Genomic DNA, 19,999 nt, shown 5'->3' on the forward strand with positions numbered 1-19,999 from the left:
CATATTATCTTTTCTGGAGAGTGACACATTTGAATATTTTATTTACTGTAAAAACTGTCTCTTTACACTTTGGCAGAGTTCAATTTTATGCATTGATTTGAATGTTTATCAAGAACTTACCCTCTTTGTTAGGGGATGGACATTTCTGCCAGGAGTCTAAAGAGCTTTCTGCAACTTATAGCGGGGTTCCCCAAACTGTGAGGCACAGAAGAACGTTCAGGTGGAGCACTGTGAGGCCTGGGCCAGCTCCCACGGGGCGGGAAGGGAGCCCCACTGAGCCCCCAACTCTGCTCCGGCTCTGCCCCTAGCCCCAGATGCAGCTCCGGCCCTATCCTCAACCCACAGCTGCGACCCCACACCTGGCTGTGGCCGCAACTGCAGCTCCCGCCCTGGCCACGTCTCTGGTCCTGCTCCTGGCCCCAGCTTCTGCCTGCAGCTCTTGCCCTGCTCCTGGCCCCAGCTCCCAACTGTGGCTCCCAGGTAAGTGGGAGGGGGGAACCATCGAAAAAGTTTGGGGACCACCGACTTATAGTGAACCTACAGTGCTAAAAATTTGCCTTTCTAACAATAATATTACATTTCACAATGGCACCACCTAGTGGAAAATTATCACTAGTAAAATGGAAACAAATTCCAGTCACCACAATACTAATCTCTGCTAAACCAATATATATTTGAAAGCTTTATTTAGAGTTTCTCCTATTATCGCTGACATCTTACAGCTCCTCCTTCAAACTGCAACATAAAATAGAATTTAAAGGGCACTGGATGGGTCAGAAGGGTGCTAATAAGAGACTGAGCCTTTCACATCAAAGTTATCAGTTCAGATCTAGCTGAGGCAGGTGAAAGTCATTATTACCACCTAACAGCTGATCAGTGCCTGTATGAAGTGGGTGTGGTAGTCATTTGTGTTTGTAATGATTATGTGTATTGCAGAAGCACTCAAAAAGCCCCAAGCAGGATGGGGGCTGGACTCTATACAGACACACAGGAGAGGCTGGGTTAAGGCATAAGGCACTATCGTACTTTGCCTAGGGCAACATCTCCAGAGTCATGTGGTTATGCCAGAATCTCAGCTTTCGTTTCAAAAATAAATGTTTCTAGCCCTTGTGATTGGGAAGAAAACCTTGAAAGCATAAACCGAGTGTAGCCAATGTAGCAGCATCTGCCAGAGTCTGAAAACAAGTGGGGACTTTTCCATTAATCTCAATGATTAAAAGATGCACTTGCACTGGTGGACACGGACACCACCACCCTTACTCATTCCTCTTGAATATCATGAGGGTTTGGATTTAAATCCCTGGATCCAAACTCAGCTCTATGGTTTTGAGACAAATGCAGAATCGAAAAGGGGGGTGTGTGTCTATTTTTCCAGTTTCATTTGGGTTCTGCCCAAGATGTTAGGTATCTGCCTGAGTGTGCAGACAGCCTGAAAACAAAACATCCGGCAGGGCTCACTGCACTGGTCTCCTGCGGAAACAAAGGAGCCAGAGGGAACCTAGCACTGTTACTTAATGCCTCTATTTAACCTCACCTACCAGGGCTTTTGCACTATAGGTATATGAATATAATTTACAAGCACAAGGCAAATACTCCAAAAAAAGTTTCTAACATTCATTTGAATGTTTAAACAAATTCCCTTTGAATGTGTTTGGGTCCCTTTTGTGTTCTTTTTCAGCAGTGATTCAGGTGAACGACCCTACTACCAGAAATATTAATCAAAACACCAAATTTTAAGCAACTGTTGCAAAATATTCATGGAATGGGAAATTAGAATTAATAATTGTGAGTATTTGCACGAAAAACCAAAACAATCCCTAAGCAGGGAACACTAACATACCAAGTGGCCTACAGTTCTATTCAAAATAGTTAACAATTTGACTAGCAACGACCCGCTTATAACTAGGAATTATTCAAGTAAATAATTTTTCTTGAACTTGTTATACAAAACATGATCTGTCTGTGGACAATTCTCAAACAGGAAAAGGGGCAAAATATGTTGAAAAAATTATGTTATGCATTTTTGACCTAGCTGCACTAAGTAAAACAATGGCAGAGCATATTATAGTTTCAAAATTATAAACAGGACCTAGAAACTAGATCAATGTTTAAAATTATAACTACTCAGTTCAAATCGAGGGACTGTGAAGCACAGAGAAAACATTCATTTAATTTTGATCATCAGTAGATGGACACACACACACTTGCCTCAAAGCTTCTAACCATTCTCCTGTTTTAAAATATATTTGTAAAATCCTAACTTGCTTGTCTCTGCAATAAAATAATCACAGCTGAAAGGTTTTTGGGGCCTGAATGCTATGGTAATGTGCTTGAGAAATCCCCACAAGAGATTTAAGGAATGCTATGTACTAGGTCTCTGTTTACAAATTAGATATGCCCCCAAAATGGAAATAGCCAGAACAAAAACATCTGTTTCTTTTTTTTTAAATTAAGCATCTGGATGATATCTTTTCTTATATTCTTATTTCTTTCCTTAGACTCTACACTTCTATGATTTTCTTTCTGCTGCATTAGAAAGACAGAAACTTCTAGTATGTTGGCTATAGAGTGAATCTTCCTCAAATGCCATCTCTCTGCACTGTAGCTGTTCAAGCAAAATTCTGCTTTGATTTTTAAACATATCATCCATTGAGACCAGCACTAAGGACACCAATGGAAAACTCCCTGCCCTAAGTACAACCACTTTATAGTGTGAGAAATATAGGTCTGCGTAACACTTCCCAGCTGTCACCAACCTGGTCACCAGAGCCATCCAGAACTTTGGGGGCACAGTGAGGACAGAACCTCAGAATCTCTTGTTCCACAGCCACAGCCCCCTATCACTTGAGCTAAAGGAGAAACTATTTTTTTTACACAGGAGTCTAAGGGTGTTATGGTCAGGATTGGGGTCCCTAACTCCCTTAGGCCTTGCTACATAAGAAAGTCTCACTATTACTGTATAACTAAAGATGTGATTTTAAACTTATTTCTTTCACCAGTGCAACCTTCTCTAGGGACACTATTTGTGTTTTAAACCAGATTAATTACAGCTTAGTTTAAATTGATTAGGGATCCATTTAAAATACACTGAAATAAACCACTCTTAACTGACATAAGATGGTCCACACAGGGGCTTGCACCAGTTTAAAAAGTGATTCAAGTCAAACCATCTTATCTAGACAAGGGCTTAGGCTCCTCTGAAAACCTGTCACAAAGCTTGACACACAATTAAGCAGCTCTTGATCCATCCAGCAGAGGGCAGTGGCCAACACCTCACAAGGACGTCCCCATGTCTTTCCAACAATATTTGTATTTAATCTTTAATGAAAGATCCCCCTGTAACAAGGACTGTCTGATAGGAACTAAACTTATTTCTAACACACCGTTTGGGCTCTGCCTTTACCCTTGATGCACCACTGTAAACCCTTCCTGCTACTGCAGCTTTCAGGGCAGTTGGTCACTCATTGCAACAGATAATGTTAAAAACTCTTCAGGGCCAGGTCTGCCACAATGGCTTCCCTGCAGCCCCAGGTCATCTTCCCCCACATCCCCACTGACGCACATCCTTCTGGCTACAGCTGTTGGCCCCTCACATTCCCCTTTCACCACAATTGCCACACAGTAACCCAGCACCCAGTATCAACCTCTTGTTTCCTTCCTCCTAGAGTTACAAACCTGCACTACACACTACACCACTGCAAATCAAAACTCCACTCTAGCCACTGGCGTTACACTGCTGTAAGCGGCAGAAGAACGAGACCCTTTGAAGCCAGCAAGGCTGTCCTTCCCCACAGGCAAAGTACGCAGCTGCGTGCCCCAAATTTCCTGGTGCCCTACGCAGCTGCATGCTGCTCCAGTGGCCAGCCCGATCCCCCGACTGGCTGCGCCACCCAGGAAAGCTGCCCCCGCCCCTGTTCTGCCTCTTCCCCAAAGCCCCAGCCCCACCTCTTTCCCCTCCTGCTCCGCCCAGCCCCACCCCCACTCCACCCCTTCCCCAAAGCCCCCACCCCTGCTCCGCCCCACCCCCACTCCACCCCTTCCCCAAAGCCCCCACCCCTGCTCCGCCCCACCCCCACTCCACCCCTTCCCCAAAGCCCCCACCCCTGCTCCGCCCCACCCCCACTCCACCCCTTCCCCAAAGCCCCCACCCCTGCTCCACCCCACCCCCACTCCACCCCTTCCCCAAAGCCCCCACCCCTGCTCCATCCCCACCCCACCTCTTCCCACCCCTGCTCCGCCCCAGCCCTGCCCCTACTCCACCCCTTCCCTGGCGGCTGCAGCAGGGGTCGGGCACACTCTGCACTCATGGGTGACGGTAAGTGAAGCAATCCGGCCCCAGCCCGCGCCATGCAGCTGGCTCCCAGCTGCGCCGCTGGTGAATGGGGACGGTTCCTCCCCTTCCCCCAAGTCCCAAGGCTTGGGAGCCAGGGGAGCAGAGCGGGCTGGGTCTGGGTCACTCCATTTACTGCCGCCCAGTGAATGCGGTGTCAGGCCGCCCTGCAATCGCCGGGCTGCAGGAAGTGGAGCAACCCGGCCCCAACCCGCTCCCCTACACTGGCTTGCGCTGAGGGGCGGTTTCCCCCCGTGCCCGCCAAGCCTGCTCCTGTCCCGCCAACCACAGAGGCCTGGGCCCCCACAGAGGCCTAGGGCCACACACACCCCTGCAGGGGGGCTGTGTAGGGCACCAAAACGGCTAGGGACAGGCCTGGAAGCCAGGTCTTCCAACAACCTACCCTCAATTAACATTTGTAAATTCTGCTTTTCCATGAAGTGGGAATGCGGCTTTGAGAAGACATTGAGTTCCCCTTACTGAACTTCTGGCTCCCTTCCAGAGATGGTCCCACTCACCTCCAAACGCGTTGAACTCCAGAGCCTATAGCATGGTTCAGGGTCCATCTCTACCACCATCTCCCTTTAATCTAGAAGGGAAGGCAGCACTGTATAGGAACTAGGATTTGAAGAAGTAGGACAGATACAGTTCGTATATTCATATCTTGCCTCTTTTGGCTCTGGGTTTGTAAGATGTTTGTAGAGCTTAGAATGATATCAGAGTTCACCCCCTTTATAAATTGTATTTAAAAAAAAAAGCCCCAAGGTTTATTTCCAAAACACCACTGAGTCAGGGTTACCCTCATACATTTGTATCTATTTGGACCTGTTTTCAACTGTAAGGTACCTAGAACGCCACTTACGGGTGCCTGAAACATTCATCATTAGCGTTACGGTGCAACCAAATATGGACTTCTCAGATAACCTGGCCTGTGTAACCAAGACAGTGCCAAAATGTTAACTTTTCCCTTCTGTGCCTTTGGCATTTATGGTATGTTTTAAGTCGTATCTCAGACACTGCTGAGGAATGGCACAGAAATACAGAAACACGGCATATGTTGTTTCCTTTAAATAGAATTACAGGATTGATTAGAGTTCTCTCTCTTCATTTTAGGACAACACTATTCGCTCGAACATATGGCCTACATACACCATTGTCTTACATTGGCACAAAAGCTGCCATCAAGGTCCTGTCCACCCGGGGATCTACCCAATGTTAGCTCCAATTGTGGTTAAATATGGTTGTAGCTAATGTGGATGGGGATGTTTCTGTCTGAGAACCATACTAGCCAAACTCTACTATAGATATGCACCACTCCCAGGCTGTGTTTTAACACTGTTCTAACACACCCAGCCCTTAGACAAAAAAATCACTGATCACACTGGTCAGAAAACCATACTAGAAGCCTTCTAGTAACAATTGTGTTTAAGCACTTAGGTTGTGTTCAGAACCCAGGAGTCCTGACACCTAAGGCCTCTGCTCTAACCACTGGAAAATATTGCCTCTGCTAGGCAGAATCTGGACTGATTCTAGGAGCACAGAAACGTTTATGCAAATCTTATCAGCAACATCCGTAATTTGAACTTCCTCAAATCTCTTGTCACGTCCCCATCAAAGAGACTTTTACCAGCATAACTACTATTTCCTCTGTTCAGTACGCGCTTCGTTTTTATAAGAAAATGCTTAAACTCATGATCATTCCATTCTTCCTCCTACCCTGCTGTAAGCCATGGATCTGCTATTTATCAACTGCATCTTATTCCAAAGATGGACCATTGACTAATTTTGCTCAAGTTCTTCTTCTCTCTTTTAGTTCAATCCACTCAGGAGAGTCAAAAATCCAATGAGACAGATAGCGGTAAGTTTTCATTTTTCATTTTGTTATTTACACGAACCCTTTAGAAAAAAATTCATGTCATTGTTAAACAGAATAAATCCATGTTGTACAAATTTTTCTCCTTGTTCTCTTTAGTCACTCATGGAATGAGATAGTTACGTGAATTTTTTCCCTTGCTAGATAGACTGTGTGTACATTCAGAAATGTTTAAAGTTTTTAAAACCCCGCTAGAATCACTGAACAAAATAACACTGTTTCCCTATTGTATGTACTGTAGCTGGCTCTAGAAAGGAAAGCAGCGTTGTATACGAACTAGGATTTGAAATACTGTGATTTACATGGACTGGAGATCAGCATTATCCTATAGAAAGAGTTTGTAGACTTTTTTCTACAGTTATGTTTATGATGATTGCATGAAAGAAAACTACATTAACACAAAGTTGTCAGACACTTAAGAATTCCAAAGTCAGGGTAGGCTAAAGTTAAAACTGCTCCCACAACCATAACTCTGCATATGTATCATTACAATACTGTCCATATACATTTTCCCATACTGTTTTACAACTAATTAAATAATGGATCATGCCCTTTTCCCCACAGCTTTAGATACACTACTTTCATTGCTATAATGATTCAGCAGAGCTTTTTTGGCTTAGATTTTTTATATCTTATATTTTATATCTTTTTTATATTTTATATTTTATACCTTCTGTGTTCAAGTGTGTGTTTTACTCTGATAGTTAGCAGCCATGTACTGATGGCTGAAATGAAAACAGATGGTTCAGCCTTTCCTAGGACATGAGCAGCTAAATACAGTCTGGGACTTCCTCCTCCCACAGAAATGTCCATGTCCCGGACAGGAACTTTGGGTGGAGAAGAAGAGCTCTATGACGATCCCCTTTTGGGGACTGTTCCATGCAGGAACAAACTTTGCCTCATCTCCGCACACCATAGGCAACTGTTCTTCCCCATACTCCCAGGGTGGACCCCCAAAGGTTAAGACTCATTGAAGGGCATGAGCCCATTCTCTTCTTTTCCTGACACAAAATCTGAATTGCAGGAAAAGATTTCCTGAGGGTGAAGATTATTAAGCTGGAAGGGACAGGAGGAAGCCTCGTTGCTTGGAACAGTCCAAACTAGTAATTGTAAAATAGGGAGCAATCCCGCACTGTCCAGAAGATGGATTTAGCAGGTCTTTTCCATCTCTAGATACTCTGCTCTGAGCTTCTTGTCACGCTGAGAAGCTACTCAAAGGGTGTTGTGAGGATCAGTTAATGGGTGTAAAATGTTTTGATAATATTTGGTGCACACTGCTATTTTTACTCCCTCTGAATTTCTACCTTGTACCTAGGAAGGCAGGTGCAGAATTCCCCATAAGGGAGAAAAATAGTTTGTACTCTTGGGAGCCGATCTTCCTCCCATTCCAAAACTCTAAGAGACTTCAAGGTGAGCATGAGAAGGAGGCTTTACTCCATAGTAACCTTTGTGAAGGGTCTCTACCCACTTTACAAACATTCACTGAGGATTTGATCTTATAAACCTCTGTGTATGAAATTCCATTGAGGACCTAGTGCGTAGAGCCCTTCCAGGCTTGGAGCATAAACCTCAGAACAGCCCTGTGCATTAAATTAGCTCTATTAGAGTGAAATGCTCTGTACAGCGCATTTCTTGTTCTTTTTCAGTTGTTAGCAGGTGGCCTTGTTTGTTCCTGATGAGAGTGTTTGTTGGTATCTGCCGTTTACCACTGATAAGCTGCGTCATTTTGTAGACGGTTCCTTGTTCACCACTAGCAGATGTCTCCTCGGCTTGTCTTGCCAGATTATCAGTATAATTCCATTTGTCCACTCTCACAAGGCATTTGACCTCCCGGTGTGCCTGGCTATACTGCTCGTGGTATTTGTCTTTTAACTTCTGGGATTTTGTGTCTAAAACCTTTTTCTTCAGGACTCATCTGGTTTCTATGGCATTCCACGTGCTGGGTGTAATCCACTCCTTCCTTCTCTTCTGCCTGTAGCCTAGACAGGCTTCACTGCTCTGTTTATAAATTGCTGTTACTTTGTCCCACTTCTTGTTGATCTCTTCATCAAAGAATTGCTGAACAGGAGGCAAAAGAAGGTTTTGATATCAACACAGCCTGCAGAAGGGCTGGCCCACCCCCATACTCACCAGCAGTGGTAGGAAGCAGAGCGATCCGGCCCCAGCCCGCTCTGCTCCGCCAGCTCCCACCGTGTTGCTCCACTTCCCGACGCCACCACCACTGCTGAGTGCGGGGGCGGGTCTGACCCCTTCCTCCAAGCCCCCTCCCCCAAGCGACAGGGCTGGGAGCGTGGAGCAGGCTGGGTCCGCGTCGCTCTGCTTCCCACTGCCACCCTCGAGCGCAGTCCCTGCCCAAGGAGGGGCTGGCCCCACAGCGGAGCGGCTGCTCCCTCCACAGCGGGGTTCTGGTGCTCAGGCTGCATAGGGCACCACCATAGGTAGGGATGGCCCTGCTCCTGTCAAGGATAACTTGAATGCAGAATTGTTCAAGGTAAATGCTAAATTAACAGCATCTATCCTGGCCCCTCTATTTACATCAGTCTGGGAAAGGGAAAAAGTGCCAGATGAGTGGACCAATGGGGTTATAGTGAAGATACCAAAGAAAGGGACTCTCAGTGATTTTAATAACTGGCGTGGTATCACACTTTTACTTGTGCCAAGCAAAGTATTGTGTAAGATCATAGTCCAGTGTATATCAGAGGCAGCTGATAGCATTCTCAGAAAAGAGCAAGCTGGTTTTCAGAAAGGGCATGGATGCACAGACCTGATCTTCACTCTATGAAACATCATAGAACAATGCTTAGAATGGCAATGACAACTCTACATAAATTTCATAGACTTTGAGAAGGCTTTTGATAGCATTCACAGGACCAGCCTATGGCGCATTCTGCGGGCATATGGAATTCCTTTCCATATAATCAATGTCATCAAAAGCTTCTATTTCAACTTTACATGCAGTGTTGATCACAGTGAGCTCAGTTTTTAAGTCAAAACAGGAGTACGTCAGGGATAAACTTTGCCTCATCTCTGCACACCATAGGTCAGGGGTGTGTCATGTCTGCAATCCTCTTCAACATTGCCATCGACTGGGTAATGCAGCGTATAACAGAAGACATACCAAGAGGCATTAAATGTACACTCTTCTCATCCCTTGAAGACCTGGACTTCGCAGATGATGTCACTCTCCTATCACATATCCAACCCCATATACAAGGAAAAACAACTCAACGTATTCAGCCAGCAAATTGGACTGAAAATCAACCACAATAAGACAGATATCATGACATTTAATATTGCCTCACCATCACCAGTACAGATATAGGATTATATTCTCACCAATGTAGAAACATTCACATACTTGGACAGCACCCTCAGCCAGGACGATGGAACAAGCCAGGACATCCGGAACAAAATCAGTAAAGCCAGGAACACCTTCAGGAGCTCAAATACAGTCTAGAAATCATCAAAATACAATACCAAAACCAAACTCAAGATTTATCAGAGCTGCGTACTTTCAACACTACTTTATGGTGCAGAATGCTGCGGAATGAGAAAGTATGACATGTCCAAGCTGTCTTCATTCCATACAACCTGCCTCAGAAAAATCCTCTGTATCTTTTGGCCCAGAACAATCTCAAATGAAGATCTATTGACACAGTGCAGCCAAGAGGATCTGAGCACCATTGTTGCCAGAAGGCGTTGGAGATGGATCGGTTATGTGCTTCGGCTGGAAACTGATTCCATCACCAGAGTAGCAACAAGATGGACACCTGAAGGCAAGCGAAAACGAGGCTGCCCGAAAACAACATGGCGAAGAGCTGTGGAAGCCGAGCTGAAAAACCTGGACACAGCTGGGGAACCATTGAAAGACTTGCCAGAAATAGACAGGAATGGAGGAGCTTCGTCACTGCCCTAAATGTCAGAGACATAATAGGAACATGATGATGATGATTAGAGTGAAGTGTCTGGTGAGTGACCACCCAAGGGATGAGCAACATTCTCCACTAGTTTAGTCTTTGAAAGTCAAACTAAATTCCCCTGGAAACCATGAGTGTGCTGGAAAGAGGTTGCTTAACATGGGCTTGGCTATGGGATGTGGTTCTTAGTGTTAGTTTCACTGGGTGTCCATTTTACAGCTGGGGATACACAAAGAATATATATTTAAATGTGGATGCCTCAACTTTATGTAGTCTGCTTATCCGTGGTGCTGAATAACCTTCATTTTTCAAGTCAATGGGAATTTTGGGGAACCGAGCTCTTTTGAAAACCTGGTCTAAAGTGTTTACATTTTTTCATCTGTAATTATAAAAATGCTGCCCAGGAGTACTTTACTTTACCATTATTTCATTTGTCTAATGCCATAGTTACCTGCAAGAAGAAAATTCTTGCCTATGGCTGTCTGAAAAGAATTAGTTTATATTTTTTACCTTCTGAAAGATCTGGCATAATGTTGGCCAGTTAGATTAGATATGTAATTACCACATCCTGGTTGGCTCAGAACATTTATCAGGAGGAAGTTTTGCTGAATTCACTCAGATCACATACGTAGTTGCCTACTTTGTGATTAGCTTGTAAAAAAAGCATCAACAGGTTTTTCCCCTCTACCCTCTTTGGGTTCTAACTTCATCAGCTCTTTGGCACGCTAGTTTTAAAAACCATTGTCCCAAAGAAATATTTCCGATGAAAAATATTCAGAAGACAGGTAATAATCCATATGATCAATTCATGTTTCAAACATCAACATGTTTTTGCCCGAGAGGCTGTCTTGGTTTAGCACGAGGACCAATAAATCTCAGCCATCACTTTTCATAAACTAATGGCTCCAAATCACAGGCATGTGATTGGGCATTGGTAAATCATGTTTCTGTGGCTGGCAGGCTGGGGCCCCCTTCCTTACACCCTGGATAAATCTCTGTATCTCATTCAGCAGGGTCAGCTCAGATAATGCTCAAGTCTTCAGCTGCCAGGGCCTCCCAAGACACGGGGATCACAACTCCATTCAGAGACAGGTGATCCGGTTAGCATGATGTTTCCGACTGCAGGGCCACATCATGCAAGATCATAGAATCATAGAATCTCAGGGTTGGAAGGGACCTCAGGAGGTCATCTATTCCAACCCCCTGCTCAAAGCAGGACCAAACCCAACTAAATCATCCCAGCCAGGGCTTTGTCAAGCCTGACCTTAAAAACCTCTAAGGAAGGAGATTCCACCACCTCCCTAGGTAACCCATTCCAGTTCTTCACCACCCTACTAGTGAAAAAGTTTTTCCTAATATCCAACCTAAACCTCCCCCTCTGCAACTTGAGACCATTACTCCTTGTTCTGATGCCTTGTTCTGATGCACAAGATGCTTTGTGCTGACTGGGGTTGAGGATGACTTGAGCCATCATAAGAAACAGGACACCTCCACCTTTAGTCTAACTCTGGCTGGTAATACTGTGAGTCCCCCTTTCCGCTGTCTAAAGAGGGAATCCACATTCAGTTTTCCACTAACTCTTCACGGACACAAACACATACAGCCCAGTTATGGACACATTACCTATCCATCTCCCCCGGCCAAGGACTGTACTCCCCGCTGAAATGACAGATAAATTTGGAGCAAGTGGCAGGAAAATATTTGTATATTGAATCTTGGGTCTTATAACCATGGAGTCCAATAACTGAGGTTCCATGGAAGACAGGTGTTGCCCCAGCCCTGATGTCCTGGGCATCTAGTTCTCCGCATTTCTCTGCCAGGGGGGTGGAAGTTATTTGTGGATTGTTATTTTACTCAGAAATGTTTTTTTTTCCCCAGAGCAACTGTCTAACCCTGAGTTTGGATCTCTCCAAAAGAGCTTGGAGGTAGGAATTGGCCAGAATGTGACCCTATCCTGTCGATCCACCAATGGCTCTCTTCCTATCAACTATACATTTTTTAGAGGAAGTCAGAATCTGTGGCCGACTATACCGAAGACAGACAGGAACCCAGCCCTGTTTAACCTAACTATCAGTTCTGCCAGTGATATGGGGGAATATAAATGCAAAGTTGTAAATGGAATCTCCAACAGTGCAAAATACAGCGAGAGTCTCAACTTTACGTTACTAGGTAGGAGAGTTTGTGTGTATCTGTTACATTTTTCAACATCAGGAAATGAGTGTTCATAATAATCCATCCCAGCTGGCCTGATCCTGTGAGCAGCTGGAGGCACAACCCCACGGCTGTCTGACACGTAGCACCATGCAGGACTGGGCATAAGCATTGTGCCATAACCCTCCCCAACCCATTAAGAACAATTTAAAAATTATATTATGCATTAACATGCAAATGCCAAGTCCAGAGAGGGCTCTGGCTGCTGGAACTGCAGTCAGAAGCGGGCCACACAAGCTGCACCCTGCACATGTGTAAGAGACCACCTAGATCTGACCCTATAGTTTTACTGTATAATTGTTCCTGCATATGCACAAAATAGCTTGCAGAGTACAATCCATGACCATCTCAGGATTGTGCTGCCATGTGACTTCCCCCTTCCTTGCTATCAATACCTTCACATTTGAGCAGGAAGAGTTCTAAAACAGAATGCAATTTCTTTCAAAGGGATAGGGCCATATACTTTTCAATCCATTCATCCTGTAGCAGCAGCAGCAGCCAGCAATCCTGCAAGGCATTCTGGTAGAGAACAGTGTTCTAGAACAGAGTGTGCCCCTGTCTAGAACTGGGACCAGATCCACAGCTGATGTGAATCAGCATGATTCTATTGGAATCAATGGAGCTACACTGATCTAGGTCAGCTGAGGAGCTGTTCTCCTGTTTATAGGTCTCAGTTTTAAATCTCATGTTTGCCTTGTACTTATTTTTGTATTCCACTGGTTACTTTACAGCTCCAGTGTCCAAACCAGTGCTGACCACGACTACTTCCCAAGTGAGGATAGGCCAGAATGTGACACTGTCTTGTCACTCAGAAAACGGCTCTTCTCCCATCAACTATGTATTTTTTAAAGGAAGGAAGACTATGTCATCCAAAATATCTATGCAAGGGAAGGCTGCAGCTGTGTTAAATGTAACTATCAATTCTTCAGGTGACTTGGGTGACTATAAATGCAAAGCTGAAAATAATATCCCCAATAACACAAAATATAGCAACAGTCTCAACTTTACACTAGCAGGTATGTGTTTGTCCTACCTATTACTAATAGCATCTGATGAGCTTTTAATGATCTCTGCCTGTCCATGTAAACTGGGGTAGCAGGTGCCACATGGCATCTTAGGGCACAGAAGGTTAGAGAGCTGTACATTCACACCCTGGCTTGCTGTGGATAAGCCCTCTCCACAATTTCCCCCCCAAGATTTTACTCTTTAGGTGCATGGATTTAACAAAAGAAACAAAGCCAGAGCTTTTCATTTAAACAGAGCCCAACTCAGCCTGTAAACCAGCACTCTAAGAACAGGGCATGAAGGGACACTACCAAGGAGTTACTTTTATATAGGCTTGGCAGAATTAGATCTATATGCATGTGTGTGTATATATAATTTCAACAGATAATATCCATGTTTATTTTTAAGGATTTTTATTTATTTAAATGTTCAGTTGTGTGGAGTTATGGGAGGGGGCTAGACAACAGCTGAGTCAGACAATTATTTAATTACAATAGACACTGAGATATAAAAAGCTAAAGCTTTACAAATGTTAAAATACAAATCACCACCCCACATCAAAATATACAAAGCAAATATCCTCAAATTAAACTCAAGCAGCATTTTTCTTACTTTGCCTGTCTGTAAATTTCAATTATCATCGATGGAAATATTTTTTCATCAGTTTGTGTTTGATAAAACTCACGTTACCAACATTGACTGATAAAAATCTAATCCTTCCAAGACCTGCTTTTATAGCCTTCCCTGGCTTTTCTCTGAGTTCATCCTGTACACCTGCAGGACATCTTAGCCTAAAGCTAAATCCCTACCTCCTGTGGCAGGATTGTGCCCAGATACTCCCCCCTCTGCATCTGTAGGTTTTCAGCGTGGTGCCAGTTCTTTTCCTCTCTAGGTTCAGGTGAGGACCCCTCACCTTGCCACAGTCAGTGTTATTAACAACTGCTACTCCACTTCTCCGAACTAATAGGAAAGGCTGGGCTTTCATTTTAATAGAAAGATAAGTACTTGTAACATCTTGCCATGCCTGCTCATGCTCTCTACAAACACTCTTTCTCCTGTTGACAGAAGAGGATGGCCTTTCCTATCCCCTCTCCATTTTTCTTGTGCTACTGTTTCTGCTGGTGGTGATAGCAACTGCCCTACTGGTTCCGTTTCTGATCCTGCCTTGGTGTAAAGCAAGTGAGTTTTTTTTGCTTCTCCATATTTTCACTGTAAAATAGTGCTTTAGGCCCTTATTACACTCTGTGTCCTTGGAAATGGAAGGCTTAGTTTCCTGTCTGCACATCACACACTAAGGCCTCCCCATTTCTTAGCAGCTGGTCTCAGTACTCCCAGTGATGCCTGGTCCAGATGGTGTCTCCTGGCCAGCTCCCATTAAACTGGAGGGGATGGCCCAATAATATAAGCTTCAGGATGGTAACATCAAAATTCCCAGGAAGTGCTGAGTTAAATCCAGTTAGGGTTAACTTATTTCTTCACCTTTTTGAGGTCGATACTGTACTGGGATCTTTAGGAGGAGCCTTTAGAAAAACAATATCCAATCTCTTCTGAGTGAATGCAGATCTGGTGGCACTTTTCTTAAGAGAAGTTTGCCCTTGGGTAAAACGCTCTCCTCATTCTAGTGGGCTGACTCCTTTTTGCTCTCCATGCTAGAAGAGGCCACATTTCAGTGAGACCATACATATATAAATAAAGGGTGGATATAAATGCAAGGTAATAAGACCAAAGAGGCACCATTCTCCATCTTTTGATTGACACCAAGTCTATCCTCAAAGCCAGTATCTCTCTTCATACCAAAGCAACGTGTTTTCAGGCTACATTTTAGGTCCCAAAGGCAAAAAGTTAGACATGTGCTTATCTTCTTGCACATGAGTATTTTTGCTGAGGTCAATGGGACTGCTCACATGCCATAAGTTACTCACGTCCACAACTGTTTGCAGAATCAGGGCCTTGGCGTCCAAAATTAAAGTAGGAAAGCGTCTCTTTTTGCGAGGACTCCATGATATATCACCAATACCTGCTGCCTTTGGGAGCAATTTCCTCTTCCCCTACCACCATGTGAAGTAAAGATGCAGTGAGGCATGAATAGTAGAATGATGTTCATCAGGACTATAACATTGTTTAAAATATCTAACAACCCCCCCCTCCTCCCCCAAAAAAATCACAGGACATACATTTTTGGAGCAGTTGATATTTTTATCACTTGAATAATTTTTTGTTTGTTTTCTTTACATCTTGCAGGAAAACTGAAGTCAACAGGCTCCTCGACTGGTTTTGTTTCAACAGACAAGGCAACAGGGTCTGAAACCTATGCGACATACACTGAGATTGGTAAATTCCAAACTGCTCTTTCTTTAGTCGTGGGACTCACATGCAGGACATGATTAACTAGTCCTAGATAAAGTTTATGGATGATGCCTTTTGGTCTCAAATGGGGAAGATGGGTGATCATTACACCCAAGTTACTGACCCAACAGAACTCCCATTGACGTTAACTGGAAGTTGCTCAGCTTCTCTCAGGATCAGGCCCTCTATGTGCATCTCTTGCCAGCCCAAGAGCCAAATTGCAGCCTGGGAAATGACATTCATTAGAAAAATCCTTAGAACCTTATCTGAACTATCCCTCAGGTCCAATCAGGACAGAACTAAAAGGAAAGTTCATGTTTCGGTGGCTGTGGAGGTATTGGTAAGGGAGTGACAACCACAAAGCAAAGAGAAAATGAAATACTAATAAGTAAAGCACAGAGCCTAGATTTACACAATAGCCCCTTGCTAAAGGGCACGGAAAGGATTCTGGGTTGCCAGCAAAAGTGAAAAACAATTGCACAGCTTCTGCATTTTGCTTTGTATTCTTCAGCGTATATTTCAGTTCTTCACTCTCAAGTGTTGCTCAACTCTGTAGAGATTCAGAGCCACTTTCCCCCAAAATGGAGCCACAAAATAACTGGGCAACAGCTGACATAGTGTCTCCATGTTGTGTTATAACTAAGGATAAGATTTTGTCACAGACATCACAGATTCCATGACTTTAACAGACCTCTGTGACTTCAGGGCTAGAGCAGCTGTCATCCTCCTCTGCTGCAGCAAGGCTGGACCAGCGGCAGTCAGCCTCAGCCATAGGAGCAGTGGCAGGACCGGAGTGGCAACAGCTAGCAGCCAGGCCCCCGGTCTGGTGGTCAGCCCCCAGGGCTGGAGCCGCAGATGGCTGTCAGCCCATAGTGGCAGGGCTCATACTGTAAGTTTCCCTACCCCTGGCTATTTTTAGTAAAAGACCAGGTCAGGGGCTTCTGTGAATTTTAGTTTATTGCCCGTGACCTACTAAAAATACCCATGACCAAACATTGTGTTGTCAGTGTAGACTAACATACCCCATAATAAAAATGTTGCAGGACGGACACCATGCCAGGATTATCTTGAAGTTGTGTCATATGTCTCGTGACTGAAGACTTTATCTCCCCCACCCCATTTGGAGGCTGGAAAAAAGGGAGGATATCTCCCTATCTTCACAACCCATTTCTAGCTACTGGAATGAAGATGGGAAAATGGGTGTTTTTCCTCTTTCTACCTCCACCTGTCTGCTAGGAGGAATGGGGAGGTATTCTGGCTGCTCTGCTCCATTAGCTGTGCACTCCCTGCAATTTCTCACATCAGGTAGAGTGTCCTCAACTTGCACTGTCCAAGCGTATGTAGAGGGAGAACAAATGCAGACTCTGTGAGAGGCACATGTGGGTCTTATACCACAGGCTGAGTCTCAGTGCTTTCACAAGCTTAAATTCACCAAGCTGTAATCTCCTGCAACTGAACCTTGAACTCTTTTTCACTTGTTTCCATCCAGAGTATGCTAAATCTGAAGAAGTGGAGTACGCCAACATACTGATTAGAAAAGAGGAGGAAGATAGGAAAGGTAAAAGGCTTAGATTGTGACCACGGGCAAAATGAAGCATTTCACATTTTCAAGTTCATACAACTAATGTTCTGGAAATGGAATAAAAACTGATTTAAACACAAATGTGTGTATCCCAAACACAGCTGTGGATTAATGACAAAACTACCTCATGCATTTTAGAGTTCACTGTGCATTGATAGCATAGTCAAATGTCCACTTGCAGTAGATCCTGACAACTGCCCAGTCTCACTCTTTATAAACCACTTTCACTGCATGCTCCCTCTTTCCAGAGATTAAGCACAACTCCCCATGGAGATAGATCCCTTGTGGTTAGCATTCAAAGGGCATTTGAAGACGAGAAGAGTGCAACCAGAATTCATTGCAGGCAGACACTAAAATACGCCCCCATTTTGCCTTCAAGTGTTAGCTACCAGCATCTAGACTACTGGGTTGGAGCTACAAAGTAGGTTGTTTATTTAAAGAGAGAATGGGTGTTTCTATTGGTTTGAGCAAGGGAATGGTTAACAGGAACTCCCATGAACTAATCCTGTGGCTAACACTGACTCAGTGTATGACCAGTGACTACTTGATTTCTTTGACAATTTATCATCTTTAAAATAGGAATAATACTTTCCCACCTTGTGGATGTTATGAGTGCCTATGAATTCCCACACAAAAATCTTCGTTAAGGTGAAACTAAGGTTCAGAGAACATACAAATAACTTAAGGGTAAAAATCTTTACAAGAATACAATAGCTAATTTGAACAAACCCTCAAAAAAAAATCAGGAATTGTTAAGATTAAATATGAAAATCACAGTGTTGGGAGGGTGAAGTGGCCCCCACAAAAAACAAACAACCAACAGCCAACTTTATTTTATTAAGTGGTCTGTGGAATAAGTAGTTAAGACTGCCTGCTACAGAGAAACTTCTCACTCGTTAGAATCCTTGACCTGAAAAGAACTACCAAGAACCTTCTGGGATCCCAAATGCAACAGCTTAATTCTGAAACTGTCCTATTTGTGTCATTAGTTATTGAGCTACAAGAGGTATGTTTAAATATAGCTTGATTACTGTGGACTTTTAAAAAGTTAGTGTCTATTCTGACTTTTAGTGAACAAGACGGCAGATACTACAGTTGTCTACTCTGAAGTCATCGTAAGAGATGGAACGCAACAAGGTAAGTTTCCTCTCTGATTTACATGAGAGAATTATATAAATTTTTTTAAAGAGAACCTCTACTCCAGTACATTTTGCTAGCACCACTGTGCTTGTATAGGAAGCACATAAGCAAACATTTAGATGCTAGTTTCCCCATCCTACTTATTTTGTAGTCAGAAGCTGATGTTAATCTCCTCCCCTGCTAATATTAAAGAATGGGTTCCTCTTCCTGACTTTTAGAGACTCCAGTTTGATCAAAACAGAAAAACAAAACATGTTAGAAAAAGAAGTTAATTGATGCCCAGATTTCTGATTCCTTTATTCATGCACAGTATCTTACTCCACAAGTAATGCCACTGGAACTAATGGGACTAGTTGTTAAAAAAGGTACTATTAACATGGTGGTGCAACTCGACTCTCCACTGGCATTACTCTTTTGATGTTTCAGCAGGAAGGAGTAAGCCAACAGTTAGCTAACATGGTCCAGCTATAAGGCTCTCACACAGAGAGCTTTGCTCCTGTGCTTGTCAGGAATTTCAGAAAATAAAACAGGATTTTAAATAAGCAGAGAATAAGAAGGCCTTGTTTAGCCATAGTTATCTTAACTATGTTATAGTTAAAAATCTGTCCCAGTAACTGCTTGCTTGGCAAGCTGTCTCCCTAAAGGAGCCACTGTTTGCCTTGCCAACTACTGCTACCTGCCAGGGAGCAGCTTCCCAGGACTCCGGAGTACAAGTTGTTTACTTGAGCAGGACTCCTGCCTGGCATTGTCCCAGTCTTTTCCATTTTGGGGAGTGGGACTTGACATGACCCCCCCCCCCCAAACACTGGCAGAGTTGACTATTTCCCTGCCACAGCCATTTCAACTCAGACCTATACATCTGGGTCCCAGCTACAATACTTAGGGGTATAAGACCAATTACCCGCTCCATATTGCTTCCTCACTTACCCTGTAGCAAACAACTTTTTCCTATCTACATTAATAGATTACTTGAAATAAAATGTTTACAGCTTAGTTCTTCAAATTGTTCTGGTATCCTTGAAAGGCAGAAGAAACGCCTAATAATGTTATATTCAAGCCAGAAATGACAGCAGTCTAAAGACTGAACTGGAAAACAGAGGCCATGTAGAGAAACACACTCACCTCCTAACAAACACTGCTTTCTCTAAAAACAATGCATCCAATGGCTTTGCTTTTCAATTGACCTTTTCCACATTTAAGCTTTTGAAAGTCTCAGCTCCCATTTATCTTCCCATTACAGCAGAGACCGGCATTTGTCACCATGTATCAGCAGCATGTGCATTAGCCAGACTCTCAACCAAGGAAAACTTATCCAACTTACTGAAAATATCCATTCTTCCAGACGACCAAATCCTCTAGGACACATCTTTGAGTCTGCACTGCAGAAAGAGGCAAACCCAGCTCTGTCCACCAAGGGTAAAGCAGGGCTAATAATGCACATCTGAAGAGTTTACCAATTAGAGAACTTCTACAGTCAGAAAAAACTTTTATCAAACTAGCAGGCTCTGCAGCTGAGCAGGATTATCCCTGCCTTACCTGTGGTGGATAGATATGGTTTTGCCTCTTTCTGCAGTGCAGTCTGGAAGAGGTGTCCT

The 19,999-nt window shown here is 43.8% G+C and overlaps 1 protein-coding gene across 1 annotated transcript; it reads left to right on the forward strand.

Moving 5' to 3' along the window:
• Positions 1-4,305: 4,305 nt before the first annotated feature.
• MILR1 (mast cell immunoglobulin like receptor 1) lies at positions 4,306-18,606 on the forward strand. Its single transcript, XM_044984443.1, has 8 exons — positions 4,306-4,315; positions 6,144-6,188; positions 11,999-12,289; positions 13,063-13,347; positions 14,402-14,515; positions 15,578-15,667; positions 17,172-17,240; positions 18,336-18,606. The coding sequence occupies exons 1-8, from the start codon at positions 4,306-4,308 to the stop codon at positions 18,416-18,418; spliced, it is 987 nt and encodes a 328-aa protein (XP_044840378.1). The 3' UTR covers positions 18,419-18,606.
• The last annotated feature ends 1,393 nt before the right edge of the window (positions 18,607-19,999 follow it).

Source organism: Mauremys mutica, chromosome 12 (assembly GCF_020497125.1).
Source record: "Mauremys mutica isolate MM-2020 ecotype Southern chromosome 12, ASM2049712v1, whole genome shotgun sequence".
Classification (NCBI taxonomy): domain Eukaryota; kingdom Metazoa; phylum Chordata; order Testudines; family Geoemydidae; genus Mauremys; species Mauremys mutica.

Coding starts and splice junctions, on each gene's coding strand:
- MILR1 (XM_044984443.1), top strand. Junction 12,290..13,062: donor TCTCAACTTTACGTTACTAG/GTAGGAGAGTTT, acceptor GTTACTTTACAG/CTCCAGTGTCCAAACCAGTG. Junction 17,241..18,335: donor AGAGGAGGAAGATAGGAAAG/GTAAAAGGCTTA, acceptor TCTGACTTTTAG/TGAACAAGACGGCAGATACT.